This window comes from Arachis hypogaea, chromosome 15, assembly GCF_003086295.3.
Source record: "Arachis hypogaea cultivar Tifrunner chromosome 15, arahy.Tifrunner.gnm2.J5K5, whole genome shotgun sequence".
NCBI lineage: Eukaryota > Viridiplantae > Streptophyta > Magnoliopsida > Fabales > Fabaceae > Arachis > Arachis hypogaea.
The window spans coordinates 155217975-155240446 of record NC_092050.1 but is presented as its reverse complement, the minus strand read 5'-3'; the positions used below and the strand labels follow the sequence as shown (position 1 = coordinate 155240446).

Sequence of the window (22472 nt, the reverse complement as noted above, 5' to 3'; positions counted from 1 at the left end):
CTTTCTAGTATAGCCAGCGCCGCCGATGTCGTCACTATCTCCTGTCTTCTCACTCGATCCCTCTTTTTGGTGTGGATCACTCCTTACTAACATAATTAATGGTTAGTTTGGTTATTAAATTTTTTATTAAAAAAATATATCGTTATTTAATTACATAATAGAACATATATTCATATGTAAAATATAATATAATAAAATAAATATATTTAGAGTACTTAAAATATAATTAAAATCGCCAATGAGTAATAGCTCAAATGGCATAGTCTCCCCGTACTCAATTAAGAGGCTGCGGGTTCGAGTCTCCTATCTTTGGTAAAAAAAAAAGAGGCTGCGGGTTCGAGTCTCCTATCTTTGGTAAAAAATATATATATATATATATAATTAAAATCATGAACATATAAATATAATAGTAAAATTTGTACTCTAAACAAGTAAACATATGCTTTATCATACATAAATTATTTTAAAAAATTGAATAAATGGTTAGAATTAATAACAAAAATTTAAAATGATAAAATCTAACTTTTTTACCATATTTTTTTATAATATTTTATTCTTTTAGTTTTTAATTTATTAGTATTTTATTATTTAATTAATAATTAAACAAATTATTTTTATGAGAAATTATTTTTTGTATTATCTTAAAAAAAAGACTAATATAATAATTTAAAAAAAATAACGTAAAAATAATATTCTAAATAAAAATATTTAATATTAAAATTTTTAAATACAAAAATAAATTGTATAAATATTAAAAGATAAATATAAAATACATGTCTAAAATAAATAAAACATATAAATAGAAGTATTCTTGAGAAATAAAAAATTATTTTTGTCTATTTTATTTATTTTAGACATGTATTTCATATTTATCTCTTAAATATTTATACAATTTATTTTTACATTTAAAAATTTAAATATTAACTATTTTTTATTTAAAATATCATTTTTACGTTATTTTTTAAACTATTATATTGGTCTCTTCTTTAAGATAATACAAAAAAAAAAATTTCATGAAGAAAATTTGTTTAATTATTAAGTAAATAATGAAGTACTAATAAATTAAAATTTAAAAGAATAAAAATACTATAAAATTAAGAGGTTGCGGGTTCGAGTCTCCTATCTTTCCAAATTTTGCCAATGAGTTATAGCTAAAATGGCATAGTCTCTCCATACTCATTTAAGAGGTTACGGGTTCGAGTCTCCTATCTTTGGTTAAAAAAAAAAGTTGGATTTTATCATTTTAAACTTGTGTTATTAATTTTAACCATTTATTTATTTTTTAAATAATTTATGTATGATAAAAGGTATGTTTACTTGTTTAAAATATAAATTTTATTATTATATTTATATGTTTCTGATTTTAATTATACTTTTAAGTACTATGAATAGATTTTATTTTATTATATTATATTAGTATATGTTCCATCATATAATTAAATAAAAATATATTTTTTAATAAAAAATTTAATAACTAAACTAACTGACCAATTAAAATTTGATACATTATGAAGGTAACTTCCGTGTTATTTTAGAGAGAGTTAAATAGAATTCACTAGCATACAAAGTTACAAATTTTACACTTTTATCATGATTATTCAAGTATTCCAATGATCTTAATGCATCAAACTTAATTTTATATTACCAAATTTAATTTAGTCTAATTTTCTCTACATATTCTAAAAAGTTGGCAACTCATGCTACTTCTAATCATAATTTATTGTTAGTTAAGACTTCAGAATTTACCAGCATGCTATTTTTTGTGGGAAAAGTACTTTTTTTAGTATGTATAAGCCAATTCATCGCCGTTGATATAAAAGATTATATCACATTTGTTCCCCATTCTGAATGCACAAAATTCTGGAAAAGGTCCAAATCTAAATGTGAAAAGCTTCACCCAAGATTCCTTCACACCAATTTCACCCAAAATGGATATTTCAATGCGATTATTCTTAATAAGAGAGGAAATTAGAGTAACAGACTCGTTGAGCACTACCAAAGTTCTGGTAGGACTATCATCATTTTCTTGTAGCCAAACAATTGATGTGGTTCGAAACGTTTCAGTGCTGAGATTAAATGACACAAGTACTTGTTCTTGGAGTTCATTAGTGGCAAACTTGCGACCCCACCAGTGGCATTCTCCATTCAAGTATGCTATAGAAGCTCTACTTACATTTTCCTTCATAGTTATTTCAAGATCAAGTTTCTTCCAACAATTACTTTTTAGACTATAAATTTGCCAAATTCTTAGGACAGGCTCTTCAAACAACATTTGACTATAATTATAATATACACATTGAATCACTTTATAATCATCATTCACATTGTCATAACCAAATCCATGAACACTTACATGCCGATCAAAGCCTGGCTCATCATCACTAATACCCGGAGGAATAATTTTACCCTCGTCCGTTTTAGGATTCCAAAGTCCTATTATTACATCACGACCTGATCGTGCATAGTGACATATAATGCCATTAACACATTCTAGAACCTCGCCGGGACCATAACTCTCAACCAGAGTTGGCAAAACTAATGTAACCATGTTTTCATATCTCTCTCCAGAAAGCAAATGCACATTATTTTCACTACGGGCGTTTTTATCCCTTTGGTAAAATAATCTCCATAAAATGAGAGATGATGAGTGGGCAATTTTAGATTTTAAATTCTCGTAGTACATGCTCTTAAAATCAGGATTCTCAAGTAAATTTAGCCAAGACTTTCGCACGCAACTAAATCGCTTTAAGGATTTAACAGGTAATTTTGCTAGAATTTCCAGTGCAAGATCATTAGGAATTTGATCGCTATGGTCTGCCATTTGCATTGAAAAACAAAATGATGCAAACAGAAAATAGGGTCTTGTACTTGTGTTGTGCCTTGCAAAATATAATGAAAAATAAATTAAATTCCAACATACAAATTTAGAAAATTTTTTATGGTATTACGTTTTTATCGTTCTATTTGTTTCTTTCCAAATCAAGATCTCCAATATATAGGATTACACATTAAACCAATCACATTGATTGATCGAAAATATATATCACAAACCTAAATAGAATAAAAAGGAAACCAACATAAATTGTAAGCACTTAAATTACATTTGCTATCACAAATGTAAATATATAATTATTACTGATTATCCTTAGTTTATTCCTAAACAATACTAGATTCTACTAATTAAAAAACAATGAAGAACCTAAACTGAAAATAACTTAATTTAGGTTAATTATAGTACGAAGATGAAAATTTATAGAGTGAATATAGAGATTCATTTTAAACCATAAAAATCATTACTTAACCGTACTTGTATGTATATAATGTGTAAGACCCCGAATGTTTAAAAATTAAATAATTAGTTCTTTATAAATTAATATATTATATTGAGATGTAATTTTTAAAAAAATTATTTTTAATAAAAATAATTAAATAAAATTTTATGTTTATTAAAGTTTAATTTAATTATTACTTATTTTATTAAGTTTAAATTATTTATCAAAAAAATATAATTTAATAAAACAAAAATTAAACTTATTATTATTATTATTATTATTATTATTATTATTATTATTATTATTATTATTATTATTATTATTATTATTATTATTATTATCATCCTAGCTTCCATTATATCCCTTGGCCGAATGCCATTTGGGAAAGGAAGAAAGCCACCAACGTGACTTAGTATGCATACATATATATTTATAAACTTGACACATATTATGTTAGTCATTAAACATCATTATCAATTTTTACTTCATTATTTTTTCTTGTCACCGAACCATAATCAAAGGAAATAAGAGAGAGACCGAAGCTTTGCAAGAGAGAACTAAGAGAGAACCGTGAAAAATCTCTAATCTTCTAGTCTCGATTTTTTGCGATCTATAAATCCAATAAAAAAATTTAATCCAGTAAAAATGTTCGTATCTTCTTCCTTTACACGTTGACGTTATTTTTATTTGATAGAAGTTGACGGTGACATAACTTCTCTTTCTCTTGAGTTCGGCCAATTTGAGTTCTAGGAAGCACAGACGATTCTTGACGTTTTTCTCTTCAGCAACTCGGTCAGAAAATTTTTTCAGAATTTTCGTTGTTGTGATTTCTACACGGAGGTAGGATTTGGTAACTTTATAATAATTAAATGTGAGTTTGACAAGTGAATGTTGATTGGGTTGATTATTGCTTGAATTTGAATGAGTTTATGTTGAATTATTGTTGTTTGCTTGAGATTTTGATTTAGTTATGTATGAACAACTAGCTGGGATGTTTTGATTATTTTGGGAGTAAAAATAGAATTTTCAAAAGCTTTAAGAATTATATTAACTGATTTTGAATTATTAAAGAAATAATTTTTACTGTTGGAATCAGTTTGATTTTGGAAGCGGTTAGATTATTAATTGTTTTAAAGGTTTTGGAGAATGTCATAAAGATGTGGTCTTGGTTTTAAAAGAAAAAGAGAAGATAAATCAGCACATGTAATTATGAGAATGATTGAAAGGTCATGAGAGGGTGACGGAAAGTAAATAGTTATGGTGCTGATGTGAAAATGTTAAGACGTGGGCTTTGTTTGTGAATGATTGTGCGGGGATGCTTGTGTGAATGGAATGGCTTCCAGGAGAAAGGGGCACATGCTTCAGGTGGAGAATCAGCACCTGCAAGTACTTGCAGAGGTCATGTTCGGCATACTTCAGCTGGGGAATAAGCGTCTACAAGAAGTAGAAATTTGCAGAGGTTATGACGCTGGAATGCCTTATCTGACTTGCGCGTCGGATTGCGTCGGGTGCGGGTCAAAACTGACAAATGAGCTCATTACCTGCGATAGGAATAGACATGCATCATAGTTGTTTGTGCATATTTGTTTGTGGGTGTGTTTCCTGTGATTGTGGGTGTGCTAAATGGCTGTCTGAATTATGTATTCTGAAATTGTTGAATTGAATTGTCCCATGTTGACTGTTATTGCTGACCAAGTATATATAAAATGAACTTAACTTCTAACCCCGACCCTACTAAGAACTCCTCAGTTCTTACCCCCTATCTCCACCCCTTTCAGCTACAGGTGCAAAGGCTCATTGCGAAGCTGCGGGAGCACAGAGGAATATGTTTATGAGTTGAGTTGTTAGGATTTATTTTCTTCTCGCCTTATTAGTTAGAATTTTTAGAGGGGTAGGATTTGTTTTTGGGAATCTTGAAATAAGTCTATTTATTTAATACTATGTGAATATATATACTTTTGTGATTTAGTGGTTTAAAATAAAGTCTCTTTTTGTTTTCTTAATTAAAGTTTCGGTTCGTATTCGCGAATGCTCAATATTAAATAAATATAGTATATAATAAAAAGGTTTAGAGGTAAGTAGCGCTCGGACTTTTAGTACGATAATGAAGTGCTAAAAGTTAGGGTGTTACATTATGGTATCAGAGCAGTTCGTTCCTGTTAGAGTCTTGGGAATGGACTGACTATGCTTTACTGCATACTCTAAGTGTCTGTCATGCGATGGGACTTGTCTTAATGACAAGTGTTTGAGTTTCAGATGCATGACTGTCTATCGATTAATGTTGTTAGTCGACCGTAGCATTCTTCAGGGTATTAGGTCTGGCCAACTTAATACTGATGATTTTTGTATACGAAAAACACTAATGGATTATCATAGAGGAAATAGAAATAATAGGTTATGCGGTTCACGGGGTTTAGGAACGTTTTGACGTAAACTCTTTATTCGTGCTATAAGACTTGGTGTCATCTTTTCTTTTATTATTTTCATTGGAATTCTTTGTTCCGGATTCCCTCTTTAAAATGTGATTTGATTACTCCTTTCAACCACACCTTATTGATCATATGTCTCTTTGCCAAATTGCGATTCTATCTGTTCACTTGAATCTTTCCGAACAGTCATTCTTGGCGTTGCTTATATCATTTTTCGTGAATCATGTTTTTTTTTTTAGTAGAGTCTGAACTTAATTTATTATATCAATTTTTGAGAACGAAAACTTTTATAAGTGGAGTAGGATGTAAGACTCCAAATTTTTTAAAATTAAATAATTAGCTATTTATGAACTAATATATTATATTGAGATGTAATTTTTAAGAAAACTATTTTTAATAAAAATAATTAAATAAAATTTTATAATTATTAAAATTTAATTTAATTATTATTTATTTTATTAAATTTGAATTATTTATCAAAAAAAATTATTTGATAAAACAAAAATTAAATTGATCATCATCATCATAGCTTCCATTATATCCCTTGGCCGAATGCCATTTGGGAAAGGAAGAAAGCCGCCAACGTGGCTTAGTATGCAGACATATATATTTATAAAGAATAATTGACCATTTGTACCTATGATAGTTCAGAACGCTGACAAATGTACCCATCGTAGAAGGAAATTGACTTTGTAACCATGAGAGATGGGCTCCGTGTGACAAAAATAGCCTGGCTTGGGTTGGCACCTGCTTCGGGTTTGTATAGTCCTACATGGCAATCCGAACCTCCCAAAGCCCAATCCACGTGGAATTTAACATTAAAAAATTTAACATTGAAGAAAAATTCGCGGGACGTTGACTATGCCCTAGCAGAGAACGTCCTTTTGTTTCCTAGCCGGAGAAGACGCCGGGAACACTCTGAAACCATCACCCTGAAGCTACGGCTTTCAACGTTGTCATTCGGAAGTTGGAAAAGGCATTTGGAGCAGTACAGAGCCATCAAAACGAGAACGTGGTAGAGGAACTTGCAAGGAATAGGCAGCGGAGCTCGAACCCTGGGACTTCGTCGCCGACGGTGTAGAGGTCACCCCCTTTGCTCGGCAGAGAGCTGAGGTATGTCATTGCCAGTGTTAATTTATTTCAAATGTCACTGAGACTAGTTGGATAGATTACATTACCATATGAAATCGTGGTTGAGAGTTGCTAAATTAGTTGATTAATTGATTTAGGGTTTCTGTTAGGTGCTGAAGTAGTTGATTTATGGTTTGTGTTAGGTGTAGTAACATGCACTGTTATCTTAGAATGTGTTGGTTTATTTCAGTTTCAGGAATGGCCACCATCCATATAACACTGTGTATTAATCATAGAGGACAGTTTGAGAGAGGGCCGTCTGGGAAGCTTACTTATGTTGATGGTGAAGTCACAGAGATAGAGAGGGTTAATGTTGATACCTTGAATGGTTTTTTCGTATCTGATTTGGTGAAGGATATAGAATATACATCTGTTTCTAAATTTTTCTGGCTGGAACCTGGGAAAGGGCTTGATGATGGGTTGAGGGACCTCAAGGTTGACATGGATATAGTTAGGATGTATGAGGCAGCTGTGAAGAACAGTAACAGAGTAAATGTATATACAGAGCATCCGGTGGATGAGCCCGTGTTAGTAGAGGAGAACAACATGACTCCATCAAAGAGGAGAGTAAAGCGGTGTGCTAAAAAGGTTCCAACTCCGAAAAAGAGTCCCAAAAGAAGGTTGATAGTAGTGGAAGATGAGGATGATGCTGATATTGTAAGTAATCTGCAAGTTGGGATGGATGACCGAAAAAGGAGTGAGGCCCAGAGCAGGGAAGGGGCCTATGAAGCACATACACAGGCTGGTTTGGATGCCCAAAAAGAGGACAATATCACTATGGAAGAGGAGACAGCAGACCCACAACTCTCAGGATCTGTTCAGGCAAAACAGGTTTCTCAGCCTCCCCCAACGCCTGGCATACCAGATAAACCACCATCAAGTCAGTCCCAACCTTCCCAGCCACCTATTGAACAAGATCAGCAACCAACACACACTGCTTGTTCAGACTCAGTCCCTGCTTCTGAACCCAATGTCTCTGCACCTCTAGAACCAGAACAACTAACCTAATACACCCTCATCCATATGGGAATCCACTCTCACAATCAATCCCTCAGACAGTCCCACCCTCTGACACCAATAGGACTCCCCAGAATGATCAGAGCAATCCTTCAGAGGAAGTTCAGGGAAGGCCAAAGGTGAATAAGAGGAGATCAACTAGGAGGCCCCCCCTACAGGCCAGTCTTTCATTCCAAACCCCGATCCAGACAAGCCTCCAACCTTCTACGTCCCCGTTGATGATGATGATTTCTCTGATGAAAATCCTGGTCATCATTGCTATGAATCAGAGGAATTGCATAGCATAGCAAGTGACGACGATACCGAACAAACTCCAGTTTTTCCTCAGAGCAATCCTGATGCTCCAGTTAACCAGGTTCGGTTGGAGGTTGGGATGGAGTTTGAAACTCTAAGCCACTTCAGAAAGGCTGTCAGAAAGTTTAATATCAATATTGGAAGGAGCATATTCTTTGCTCAATGTGATTCTACAAGATCGAAGGCTATATGCTATGATGAGGAGTGTCCTTGGCAAATATACTGTGCCAAGAGAACATTTCCAGCAAGTTTTCAGGTAAAGACATTCGTAAATGAACATACATGTAGCCGGGACAATCGATGTAAGTCAGCAGATGGAAAGTGGGTCATAGATGAGTTGGAGGAGAGGATTCGAGTGCAGCCAAACTTGACAGTTAGAGAGGCTGACCAATACTTCAGATCCGAGTATGATGTACTAATTAATGGAAGGAAAATTTATAGAGCTATGAAGAAAGCAAAAGAGCGGATTGAAGGTTCTGAGATTGCACAATATGCACGACTTCGTGATTATGGTAACCAGATACTGAAGACTAATCCAGGTTCGACAGTAAGGATCCAAGCAAATCCCATGCCTGATTCAAATCCGGTTTTTCTGAGAATCTATGTTTGCTTTGAAGCGTGTAAGAAGGGGTTTGTGGGAGGATGTCGACCTTTTATAGGTTTGGATGGGACCTTCATAAGAGGATACTATGGGGGGCAGTTGCTGACTGCAATAGGACAGGACGCAAATAATCATATCTATCCTATTGCCTACGCAGTTGTTGAATCAGAGAACAAAGAAAGTTGGAAGTGATTTCTGGAGATACTCCAGGAGGATGTGGGAGATTTTCAAGCTATTGGGTTTAACTTCATGTCAGATATGCAAAAGGTACTTGTGCAGATTTACTTATAAGAATGTATGGCTGATTCATGTGTTTAGTTACTTTGATGTATGGTTTGTGCTGAGACATATATTGAATTCTGTTTTGTTTTGAGACTGATATTAGAGTGCTGGGAAATTGTCTAGCTAAATACTTAAATCTGTTTCTGGTTTGTTTGAAATCTGAGCACTGTTTACTTATATGAATTACTATAGGGACTAATCCCAGCCATACAAGAGATTTACCCAAATGCCAACCACAAATTCTGTGCAATGCATATATGGCAAAACTTTCGCAAGAAATGGAGTGATTTACAGCTGAAAATGTGCATGTGGTCTTGTGCCAAGGCAACCACAATACAAGACTTCAATGCTGCCATGGAGAGACTGAAAAGCATCAATGCTGGGGCTTGGGAGTACCTGCATAAGATTAGTCCTAAACAATGGAGCAGAGCTCATTTCAGTGAATACCCTAAGTTGGACAACTACACCAACAACAACTGCGAGGTGTTTAATGCTAAGGTTAAGAAGATGAGGGGTAAGCCGATCATTACAATGTTGGAGGAAGTCAGGTGCTACGTAATGAGGATTATGGCTAGGAACAAAAAAGCTTTGGTTGGGTATAACGGAAGACTAGCACCAACCCAACAGAGCAGATTAGAGAGGGAAAAGCGAGAGAGCAACAAATGGATGCCTCTGCCTACTGGAGATGACGCAGGAAATGTGTATGAGGTGCATTGTTTGCCAACGAAGGTAAGTGTGGATCTTGGCAAAGGTACATGCAGCTGTCGACTATGGCAAATCACAGGTTTACCATGTAGACATGCCTGTGCTGCACTGGCTTACCAGAACAGGAGGCCAGAAGAATATGCCCACAACTGGCTCACCATGGGTGCATACAACGCAGCCTATCAGATTACTATGCGTCCAGTTCCAAGCCAGGAGTACTGGGAGCACAATGTTGATACCCTCCCCATTCTGCCACCACGGTATAGAAAACCAATTGGTCGACCTACACTCAAGAGAGACAAGAGAAATGATGGCCCTAAGGAGAAGAGTGACCCTCATAGAACATCGAGGCGGATTGGGACTATTATCTGCAAGTATTGCCTCCAGGTATGGTTAACCAATTATAGTTGAGATTCTGTCCTGTTCTATAGTTATTGATAAATGTGATAACTAGTTCAAATTATGACTAATACATTTATCATTAGGCTGGTCACAATAAGAGAAGTTGTAAAAAGCGGAAGGAAGCTGCAGGTGAAGGGAGTTCTGCCCCACAAGCACCAGCAGATGATGAGGATGAGGATTTACTGGCTGAAATGTACTATGAGAAGACCTTAGAATCTGCACAGGCTGAACAGGAGGCCACTGAAGAAAGAAACGAATATGCAAGAACCAACACTCAACAAGTAAGTGCATCGTTTTAATCATTTAACTAAGCTGCCTAGCAAACCTTGTGTGATAATAACTGACTTGTTCTATGGTTTGCAGCAGCATCACCCAATGCCTCCCCCACCAACTGCACAACCACAGCCACAGCCAACCAATGCAATAACCAGAAAACAGGTTAAAAGGAGAAGTGTTAAACGCCCGCCTCCGATCGGACAAAGACAGCAGCCAAGTACACCAGCTACCAACCAACCAGCAACAACTCCCTCCACACACAACTCTCAAACTACACCACATCCACTACAAGGTGCTAGTGCAGGAACAAGCACCCGGTTCATGCAGTTCATGCCCACACCTGGAGTTGTGACTCCAACAGCTACAGGTCCAGGCACATCTGATAGAGGGAGAGGTCAAGGTAAAGGTCGAGGCAGGTTACGGGGATCAAGCGGAGGAAAAAATGGTTTATCAAGCGGGAGCAGTAACTCGACCCCAATATCATAGACTAATACTGCAAAATTTGGAATCTGGCTTTTTGTTGTTTTTAGGTTACACTTGTGAGATACATAACTCTTATGTTTTTCTGATGGATTTTCATCCTATTGCTTAGTTCTGACTTAGTAAGGCTTTTTTTGAGGGTGTAAATTCAGTGACCAGTACTTGACTTTTTTTGTCTAATATCAAAATGTTTGGAACCTCCAGCATCCATATATATATATAATGAACAATTTACTTGTTAAGGCAATTATATACTTGCCATCTTTTGCCTCTTCTTGATATCACTATTGTTATTGTTACAACATTTTCGTCTTCCAATTAGTTCCTTACTCATATATTGAATAGCAAAATTATCAGGTTGCTAATTTCCAGCTTACTGTTTGATCCTTAATGTTATCAGAATCATTTTAGATTGCAGCAATAAGTTCAAACATTGTGTATCTACATCAATGTATCACATGAAAAGCAAACCAGTATAGATTAGGAACAATCCATATCATTCAAAAATTTTAACTATGACAGAACAAAGACCTCTCTTTTTACAAGTCTTATAATTTCATAACCAAATACAACTCACAAAACAGACAAAATGCTACCCCCAGTGCAACAGTAATAATCATCACTCTAATTTCCCTAATTTCACCCCTAATTTCAACCCTAAATTTGTCTATCTTCTTAGCCATAATTGAGGATGCTTGCAGATTTTCCCCCCCGAACTCAGAGTCAATCCATCATCAGGTGTTGCATAACAGTGCTCGAACTTCCTCTTGGCTAAACATCTTACCACGCCCTCCCATCCTTGTTCGAGTTCATCCACCCAAACAAAATATCTGCAATCTCTTATCTAAGAGAAAAAAAAATCCCAAATTTGTCAACTAAAACTCAGAAATTATTGTCTAACCTCAACAACAACAGCAGCTGTCCCTTACCGCCCATAGAGGACATCTGATGAACCATCTGTTAGGGTTCGTAATCGTTCCAGACTCCATCAATACAACATCTCTCCCACAGAAACATTTGTCGTCGAGCTTCTTCTCCTTCATCTTCTTCGAACTTGAAGAACTGCTGCGAGTTCCAAAATTTCCATCCGAGTTAAATCTGCGTGATGACATCGCTGGGGTTCTGAGATCACTCTGGGTTATGGTTCGAATTGCAACAAAATTTCAGATTTGGGGTTATGTTTCGAATTGGAGAAGAGAGCTTGCTAGGATTTTCATTTCAACCATTACCTACGTATACAACGTTCAGATCCACGTGGATTGGGCTTTGGGAGGTTCGAATTGCCATGTAAGACTATACAAACTCGAAGCAGGTGCCAACCCAAGCCAGGCTATTTTTGTCACACGGAGCCCATCTCTCATGGTTACAACGTCAGTTTCCTTCTACGATGGGTACATTTGTCAGCGTTCTAAACTATCATGGGTACAAATAGTCAATTATTCGGTATAATAAGTTCATAAATCGGAGGGAGACTCATTATATTAATGGAACTACAACACTATGTGTGTATATAATTCTTGTCCTCGTGGTAAAGTATATATATTAGACTATTTCCCCACGAGGAGCTCGAGTGCTTCGTACTTGAATAATGGAGTTGCTTTTTTCCAAATAAATTCTAAAATGCCTATATTGTTTGGTTAATTCAAATAGGATTAAGAATCGCATGCAATTATATTTATATTAAATTAATAATTAAAAAAATGGTTAGATAATAATTTAATTAAATTTATCAAATTATCTAATTATTCTTAAATATCAATTTTACCGTTAAGACAAAATTGTATATGAATTTTCACTTTTTAATAATAATAATAATAAGGAATGCTTCCATAAACACGCGTAAAATATCTTTTTATAAAGACGTTTACGTGTCGCATTATTATTGGACGTATTAATAAACTGATTATTTTTTAACAAGTTAGAATAAAACCGATTTTTTATAACAATAATAATAAATCCAATTTTTCTAGGGATCTAATTGTATTTTTAAATTTTTAGGGATTTAAATGTCCGCAAAAAAAAGTCAGAGATATATTTATCTTTTTATCAAAGAATTTAAAGATATTTGGTTTAGATTGTGTAATTCCATTCGATCGAATCGAATCTAATAATTATAATGCAGACAATTGGGTTTATTATTATTGCTATAATAAACTAATTTTCTTTTAATTTATTAAAAAATAAATTATTAACCGATTTAATAAAAATGTTTAATAATAACATAACACATAACACATTAAACGTCTTTTAAAAAAAATATTTTTAATATCTTTATTAAAGTGGTCCTAATAATAATATTGATACAATGCCTGCAATCGTTTGAATATTTACGGACGATCATCATCTTCTTCTAGTCCAATAGTATTAAAGAGCAGCCAAAGTTTTGACCAACAGTCAACACCTTTTCTAGAGATTTATACAATGCAAGAAACTGAGGATTTGGAAGAACTTCCAGCATCTTCCATACAGAATGGGAAGAGAGATGAAACACGTGAAGAGAAGACGGAGGATATTACTGTCTATGAACCACAAACACTCTATTCTCTGCTTATGGATAAACAAGCTAAGTTAGTCCATCTGAACAGAAGAAAATCGGGAAGAGGGAAAAGTTGTTTGATTTGCGAAAGAGGATGAGCGATGAGAGGACCATGAGAAAATGAGAACAAAAAAGTAGAGATCAGACTCTGATTTCTGTTGCTGATTTGTTGATCATGTCAGATATTAGCAATGCATAACTTGTGATTGTTTCTTGTTTCTTGTTTCAGATTCCCGAGTTAGCTAGAACCCATCCGGCACTAATGACATTCAAAAGTGTTCAGCTTTCGCCGGCAACTTGGATGGCGGTTTCATGGTTAGCATAATTCATGTGATTTTCCCATCAGGCCCTTACTGTCGATAAAAAAATGCTCTGTTGGTAAATTATAATTATTTTTATGGTTGTGATTTCTACATCGTCTTCTTAACACTTTTCAATAAGAAGTTAAATCTATGTTAAATAGGTACCCGATTTACACCATTCCGAATCAAAAAAATGACAAGGACTTAGAAGCATTGCTTCCTCACTTATCACACATTGTCCTCATCTTTTCAAGGTAACACTTAGGAATAGGTGGTAGATTGCATCTTTCATGTTTTCTCAACTGCGAAATAGGAAGAATCGAGGAACTTTTTACACAAATGAAAATTATGATACTAGACATGATGTTTATTGTGTCCATGCATTGTTTTGGATCAAGAGTGACAAAGTTATTTAGTTTGATTTACATAATTGAGTGAATGTTCATTTTGGTCCTTAGAGTTGTGTACTTACATGACTTTTCACTTCAAAAATCTTTCATTTAGAAAAATTAACAATTTAATTCCTAAAATTGAATCACGCTATACATTTCCAGGAACCAAATAATTACTTTCTTAATTTCATACGCTAAAGTAAAGCATGTACACAATTTCAAGAACCAAAATGGAGACTCGCTCCTACGCAATTGTTGTGAAACCAGGCATGATCGAATCCTCGCCAAAATCTTAACACAATTTCTTACATGTGTCTGCAGATTGTGAAACAGAAAGTGACAACATTGACACAGAGAAAGACATATATTGGTGGTGTGGTTGGGGAAGCACTGAAGGAAACAAATGCAAGAACAAGAACGGAAGCAGTGGTGGCGGCAGCATTTCTGTGCCGCCTTTCGGTCTAGCTACCTACAAGATGCAAGAAGATCTATGGCTGAATCCAGAGCCATGTGAATATGAAAGGATATCATATCTGTACAGTGCTGCAGATTCATGGTTGAAACAGCTCAATTTTTATCACCATGACTTCAACTTCTTCACACAACACCCTACACCAACAACCTTGTAGTAAATTCGCTTCATTAACTAAATTAACTACCCTTTTGGTTAGCTTTCAACTTCTTACTCCGGCATAATAACAAAATATTTCAGTTCCCTTGGGTCCAAATTCTGAGAAATGTAAAGTTTTGTAGTTAACCAGAGAGATAGAAAGAAGGGGGTAGTTTTTTTTTTTTTATTTTTTTTTACCAATCAATTTCAGTTTCTTTTGCTATTTTCTAAGAGGGTAGGAGTTTGTAGTTGTAGGTAATAACTAAATTATGATAATGTTTTGTACATTAGTTTTTTCTTTCCCTTACTTTTTATTTTCATGACTCAAACTTGATGAGACTGAAAAACGGGATTTAATGAATTCTTACACTATTAGATGAAACCAATCACTTTATATCGTTTTAAAGAATAAATTTTAAAAATATATTCAAAATCAAAACATTCTAATGTTGAGAAAATTGATTTAAAAAAAATTATTAAGAGTAACAGAAATAATCAATGTCAAATATTGTTAATTTTTGTTGACAGAAAACACTTAATTAACTAACAAAAAAGATGACATGACAAATTAAAATATTATCTAACATTGTTGATTATTTTAAAATGATGCAAACTCTAATTTCTCAAATAATTTCCTAGTCTCCGTTTCTATATTTCTCAAATAAGTTCATATTTAATTCGGTCTCTATTAATGTTTCATTGGCAACCTCTACAAATCAAATACCCTTCTAGCAGATGCAAGGTGACTGCATTTTGCATACATACATGGTTATTAGCAAACTTTCAATGTACTCCTCCTTAATAAGAGATCTCCTCCTTGTATACAACTAGATATAAGATTTAGAAATACAATAAAATCTATGTCGGTAGTCAGTACTTTGATGCTGCATTTGGTTGAATAAATTAAACGCTTCCACAACATGGCCAACTTTCACATAACCTACCATAAATAGAGTAAAATATCGTTTTTGTCCTCAACGTTTGGGGTAAATCCTATTTGTGTCCCTAACGTTTAAATCGTCCTATTTGTATCCCTAACGTTTGTAAAAGTGATTCAATGTTATCCTGTTGTCAATTACACATCATGAATGCTTTAGTTTGAGTTTTAAAAATCTCTTCTTGAAATTAGAATACAAATGTCTGGAATAGAATCGATGATCTACTCCGAAAAATAGCTCATCAAATGTTGAAACTAATTCCTACAACATTTACATAATTCACTTTTCTGGGGACATAATTGAATCTAAACACAAATAGTAGGTATAATATTAAAATCGAACACATCCAAGTGACACCTAATTGAGAATGAATACATCCAAGTGAAAATAATTGAAAAATATAATCTGATTTGTTAGTATAGTTGATAGTAGAATAACATTGAATTACTTTTATAGTTAAGGATACAAATAGGACGATTTAAACGTCAGGAACATAAATAGGACTTACCCCAAACGTTGGGGACAAAAACAATACTTTACTCTTCATATTATTCTCACGTATAAATATTAAAATTAGTTTTCATGTTGAAAAGTTTACATACTCTTCCCATAATCCATCAGTGGCATAGTACGCTACGGAAACTTTATGTACATCTTTTTTAATCATTTCAAGCTTAAATTTCTGTGAACAATTATTTTTTATACAGTAAATTTACCAAATTGTTGGAATATAGGCTCATATGAACAAATTTCACGAGTAAAGTGAAATGTGCTATTTTCATTATTATTGACTATTGATAGTGATAATAATAAAAATAATAAATAAACTAAAATCTATGATGATTGATGAAGCAAACTGTAATGTATGAACATGTCATATGACAACTTCTATATATATAGAGATATAAATACAATAATTAAAAGACCATGTCTTAACCAATTATATATATGGAATAATTCTTTAAATAAGATAATAATAATGGTAACCGGTATAACTGCAACACACATGCCATGTATGCTAATGGAAATGCAGAGAGGTATTCTAATTCTTTGTCATACCATTTGTCACAAACTTTATTAAATTAGAAAAATACTATTTACACTAAATATTTTTGACATTTATATAAAAATACGGTTGTTATAAATTAATCACTTATTTAAATTTTTTTTACTTAACAAATTAAAAAAATATATGTATAGTTGTTAAAAAAAATACTAGTATGAAAATAATATTTATTATAAAGAGACATGTAATGAAATTGAATTAAATTTGAAAATCCATTTAAGGTAACAACATTAAATTACAACATAATTATTAAAACCGTCCAGATAGTGTAAGAAACTGGACAAAGAAAGGAATTGGTAAAAACCGTAAAAATTGATTAGACCTGACCGGTTTAGAAAAAGCAATGAACCGAACAAATTTAAAAAAAAAAAAAAACCCAAGCCCCAAAGGCAAAAGGACGTCGTCAAAAAAATAAAAGAAGCCTAGCTTAGTCCTTTCTGAGCCCATCCCCAGTTCGCCACCTCTCACTCTCACCTCACGTTCCAAAACGACACCACCCGTCCACCCCCAGCTCTCTCGCCTCTCTCCTCAGCTGGTTGTGGTTGTCGACTTCTTGCTTCGACTCTCGCCATCAGCTACCTTCGCGAAACCAGAAACTGGTCCCCGATCTGGTGAGTTCTGACCGATTAGATAACCGATTCGGTTCCGAAAGTATAAATTGCAATTTAGTTTGGTTTGAAACATGTCATGTTTTGATTTCCAGTTCAGTGACCCATACTGCTAGTAGTAGCTTTTCTCCTTTATGCATGTTGCCATTACGGCATTTCTTCTTTAGTATGTATCATTGATGTACAATGAAATATACTGTTTGGCTATTCAGTTCTCACTTCTGATTTATAAGAGGGAGGGAGGGAGGGAGGAGAACAACCATCGCTTTCTCCAACTCGCTCCCTTCCCTCCAAAACCCTCTAAACTTTCTAAACTTCCAATATGAACTCACTTTTCGTTGTTTTTCACGTTATCCTGCTTGCATCTTCGGTTCATCTCACTAATGCCTCTTATGAATATTTTAAACTTGCCCTTGTTTGGCCAACAACCTTTACTCGTATCCATGCATCTGGAATGACGAAGCCAAAGATCCCAAACTATTTCACAATACACGGTCTTTGGCCTACAAATTTCTCTTCTCCTTGGCCACAATCTTGTGTTGAAAAGCCAGCGGATTATTTTAAGAGAAGCTCGGTGAGTTAATTAATTAGATTTTATCTATTTTTATTTATCTTGTTATATAATAAATTAGTTATTAATTATTTTTATGATTTGTTCTCGTAGATTGATACATTGCAAAATGGATTAAACCATTATTGGCCAAGTCTAAAATCAGAAAAAACGAACATGGAGTTATGGATTGAAGAATGGGAAAAACATGGAACGTGTAGCCTTCAAAAGTTTAATCAATCTGAATATTTTAGACAGGCTATATCTATTACAGAATTTTTGGACATTCTAGTTGTATTCAAGAAGGTTGGAATAATTCCTCATAGAACTAAAACTTATAGTGGCATTGACATTGTTAATGCAATAAAAAAGACTAAGACTCGTCGAGTTGAACCCGAAATTGTGTGCTTCCAAGATCGGAGTGATGTGTTATTGCGGGAGATTCGTGTGTGCCTGGATGCTAACTTAGCCGAATATATTTCATGTCCTGATACTAGATCCAAAGGTGTTATTTTATGCAAAACAAAGTCTAATGCTATTAAAATACCTGTGTAATATTTGTTTGTATCCAAATATTATTATTATTAAGTGTGAAAAATAGGGATCAATTATTGATTCCCCATAAATAAATATGCTTTGTATGTCCAGATATTGCTTGATAAGGAAATAAGTAATTTGTCTTATTTAAGATATTAGAATATGTTTGACTCTATGTGTGCTATTTTTGTTTTGCGGTTCTACCTACATTTTACGGTTAGTTTTTTGGAAGGGGCATACTCTCATAAATACTCCAAACATCTTTTTTTAAAATTGTTGACATGTCACATTTTAATTAGTTGTATCTAAAAAATTTGGTTAATAAATTATTCTTTAAATCCAGTTTTAAAATCCAGTTTGACTCTGTTTAGAACCGGGTCATGCTTAATTTTTTTGTGATGAGTAGTGTGTTATTTCATGTGTCATTTTTACCATGATAGTCGTATTTAATTGTTTATCTTTTGTTTGTCACGAACCTCAGGTTTCAAGCTCTGTGTTAAATTAATAAATATTTTAATCCTCTTATGATGCATTTGGTTTTTTATTTAAAGGATCGAGCTAATGAGATATACAAGCGGGTTGAAGATCAGAAGTCTAGTAGATGAAGAAATCATGATGCATTATTGGTATGAATAATCAAGCTGTCAAAGCTACCAAGCCTTTAAAGAACCTTTTGTAGCCCTTGAAATGTAGAGCAGAAGAGAGCAAAAAGGCCATATTTACAATTACATCTTAGATGCCATGGAAGCATTCTGTTTTGACCGTATTTTTTTTAACCACTCTACTTGATATTAACTCAACCGTTCATTTTGGTTCACCCTCCCTATTTGATGATTAATTCTTGGGGAATGAGGGGCCATTGATATAAAAAGTTGCTCGACCTTCTAAGAGTTCAAAAGGACATAAGAAATAATGTACTAATCATTTTCAGTCGTACAAGCAAGTTTTTATCTCTCACCAACAAATTAACGTTGTTTAATTAGTGGACTAATAATAATTAAACCCAAATCGGATATGCATGGGCATGGCTCTTGTATAAGCTCAATTTGCTAGTTTATATTGTGCATAAAATGGTAATTGTAACGTGTGTCGCTACACTCCACAATGTCACTTAGAAAGAATCCAAGCAAAGCAGAGTGCTACTACAAGTTGAAGCCTCTCGGTTTAAAAGGGTTAAAGTTGAAGTATACACAACTTGGGGCAAGAGAGAAACTATGTCTAGGTTCCTTAATAACTGAATATAGTACTTTCTTGATTTAGTTCATTATCAACAGACTTATCTGAATTGTAGCCTTAGTTTAACCGTAGCTAATTGAAAAGTTTTCTAAGTTCCTTAATAAGTGAATATAGTACTTTCTTGATTTAGTTCATTATCAACATACTTAAATGAATTGTAACCTTAGTTTAACCGTGGCTAACTGAACAGTTTTAATATATTAAGACCATCACAGCTAAGTTATTCTCTTCGTACATAATTATAATATTTAAAGAAAGATAGGATAGTAAATAAAAAATCCATTATTTATATAGATAAACAAAAAAACGTATAATATCAATTCAATTTTAAACTTCTACATAATAACAAATAAGATTAATACATTCTTGTAAATACAACAAAAGATTCAACAAATACACATTTGTATGTGGCATGTCACCAAAGAGAATAAGCACTTCATTCTCATTTGCCATTCTACCAAACCAAGTCAAATAAGTAACTAAGTAGCCAAGCCAGGATCAATTAGGCTCTTTGAGTAAATAGAACTAACATAGTGATCTGAATGGTGGAACTTCTTCTGAAGTGATTCTAATCTCCAAAGTTAGTGAACCCTGCCTCTTTATACAGACATAATGCAACTCATAAAAATCCAAATCTTGTGCACAATGACACAATGTCATTAAAACAATTCAGCAGCATGTTTGTCTTGTTGGTGCTCATCAAATTAGGAATTGATGGTGTCCATTTGCGTCAAATCCATTTTAGGCTTTTGGTCCTAAATTTTCAAACAAAATGATATTAGCTTTTATCTAATCTTAATCTTGTATGTAGGTCAACTTCATACTTACAATTCAAAATATAAAATTCCAAACCTTACTTATTGGCAAGGCCAACTTCTAACCTCCAACATATTTAATAAAACAAAATCTCACAAACAATTATGACATAACATTTTCTTATACGCGTGAGTTAAGACACATTATATACAAACGAACTAAACACAATTCTAAAACAAAAGAGATAAGTTTAGAAAAACCAACCTGAAACTCAGCCATCTTGTCCTTCAGTTTTTTTTCCAAGGAACTGCAAAAAAATTTAATACAACAGATGGAGATAACATTAGTCAAACATTAAGCAAATAATAATTATTGTATAATACTCGTACTACTTCTTTTTTTCTTTTTCTTTAATTTTTTTTTTTAAAATTTGTTCCCTTCCATAAACCAATCATAAACCAAAACAAAGCTAACCCAAAACAGAATCACAGAGAAGGCCACTTCATTACTATTCAGTAGTATATACACCTAAATGAATAATTTTCTAGCCTAATAAGAACAAATTTCCAGTCCTCAAATCTACCTGACTACAAAACGTAGTATTTTTGGAATTCTACAAAATGTAGTGCAAGCAGGGATGGTCTTGCAGATTCAATTCATAGAATACACAAACAATGCAAAAGTAATTCAATTCGCAGATTTCTACAGCTAGATAAATGCAAGCAGGGATGATTTCAATACCACAAATTGCAGTATAACCATCATCTCAATAAGTTATGAAAGTAAAAAAATTATAAAAAAATCTCAGGACTTCAATTCATAGATTAAAATTTAACACTACTTATCTATGAAAAATTGAATATTGAATGTACAAATCAGTTATACATTATGCAATCACGACACGAATTAAGATCAGAGCGACTAACCAAGGTCACGGTGGCAAGCTAACGATGATGGGGTGGTTGTCCAGGCGGCGGCTAGAGAACCTATCTTCAGATGGTCCTGCATTGGCAAAAGGAGAGAAGATGGGAACACAGTGGAAAAGAAGATTGGTCCTGTGTTGGCTAAACGGCGACTCACTCAGCTTACAAACGCTACGACGGCGACCCTGATGTCGTGCTTGACGTGCTGGTCCTGCGTTCTGCGATGGGAGAAGATGAGTGGCTACTAACTTCAGCTTGCGACGGCAACAACGAGGTCCTGGTGCGAGCGTTAGTTGGAGTAGCGGCTCCAGCTGAGAAGATGATGGTTCCCTAAACCGAGAAGATGAGCAGATGAGATAAGTAGATAACTGAACCCTAATTTGATTTGGCAAAGGGTACACTTGGAATTAGCAATTTTGAATGTGGGTATTTTGGACAGAATTGTAGTGACTTTATATAAAAAATATTAATGTTTAAAATTTAATTTATCTAATTTTTAATTGAACTAATTTATTCGATCTAATTTAGACAAAATTAATATAATTTAATTAATTATGTTTATGTGTGTTATAATTTAATTAGTTAAAATAAAAAATTTATAAAAAAATATTTTAAATATCTTTATGTAAAGGGCCTCCTTTCTAAAAATATGCTATAATGAGATATGGTTTTATATTTGTCAAAATCAATAAGTAAATAACTAAATATTATGCAGGGAAGTTTCTCATAAGTAGGTAATAATACAACATTACAAAGAATGAATAAATTCCCAATGAGTCTAGCTGTATATAAGAAAATAATATTAAAATCTTTGAACCTTATATTCTTTTCTTTGCTTATTCCCTTCCTGATTATTAAATTTTTAAATTTTTTTTATTATTTTATTTGTTGTTATTACATCATTTAATATTTTATTAATTTACTGTTTTATTGAATTTTGTTGTTACTTTTTTATACATAATTGAATAAATATATTTCTATCAGTCAAATTTTTTATTGTATAACACTTTTCTAAAAGTAGTGTTTGTGCTTGTGTATAATGTTACCAAAAAATTGATAACAATAAAAAAAATCCTGCATTCTTAGATAAAAAGAATGTTAAACAGAGGATATTAAAGACTTACTTGTA

At 33.3% G+C, this 22472-nt stretch overlaps 1 protein-coding gene and 3 long non-coding RNA genes across 4 annotated transcripts; 2 read left to right on the top strand and 2 right to left on the bottom strand.

Moving 5' to 3' along the window:
- Window positions 1-1780: 1780 nt before the first annotated feature.
- On the bottom strand, window positions 1781-2821 carry LOC112749351 (F-box/kelch-repeat protein At3g06240-like). The gene has a single exon (XM_025797607.1). The coding sequence runs from the start codon at window positions 2819-2821 to the stop codon at window positions 1781-1783; it is 1041 nt and encodes a 346-aa protein (XP_025653392.1).
- Window positions 2822-13196: 10375 nt separating this feature from the next.
- Window positions 13197-15055, top strand: LOC112751584 (uncharacterized). Its single transcript, XR_003176423.3, has 4 exons — window positions 13197-13559; window positions 13655-13740; window positions 13889-13981; window positions 14441-15055. It is a non-coding gene; the product is annotated as an uncharacterized lncRNA (long non-coding RNA).
- Window positions 15056-17723: 2668 nt separating this feature from the next.
- Window positions 17724-19223, top strand: LOC114925286 (uncharacterized). Its single transcript, XR_011872589.1, has 2 exons — window positions 17724-17915; window positions 18980-19223. It is a non-coding gene; the product is annotated as an uncharacterized lncRNA (long non-coding RNA).
- Window positions 19224-19931: 708 nt separating this feature from the next.
- On the bottom strand, window positions 19932-21767 carry LOC112751583 (uncharacterized). The gene is made up of 4 exons (XR_003176421.3): window positions 21501-21767; window positions 21347-21422; window positions 20685-20727; window positions 19932-20419 (listed from the first exon to the last, which is right to left on the bottom strand). It is a non-coding gene; the product is annotated as an uncharacterized lncRNA (long non-coding RNA).
- Between the last annotated feature and the right edge of the window lie 705 nt (window positions 21768-22472).

Coding starts and splice junctions, on each gene's coding strand:
- LOC112749351 (XM_025797607.1), bottom strand. CDS start 2,821: ATGGCAGACCATAGCGATCAAATTCCTAATGATCTTGCACTGGAAATT.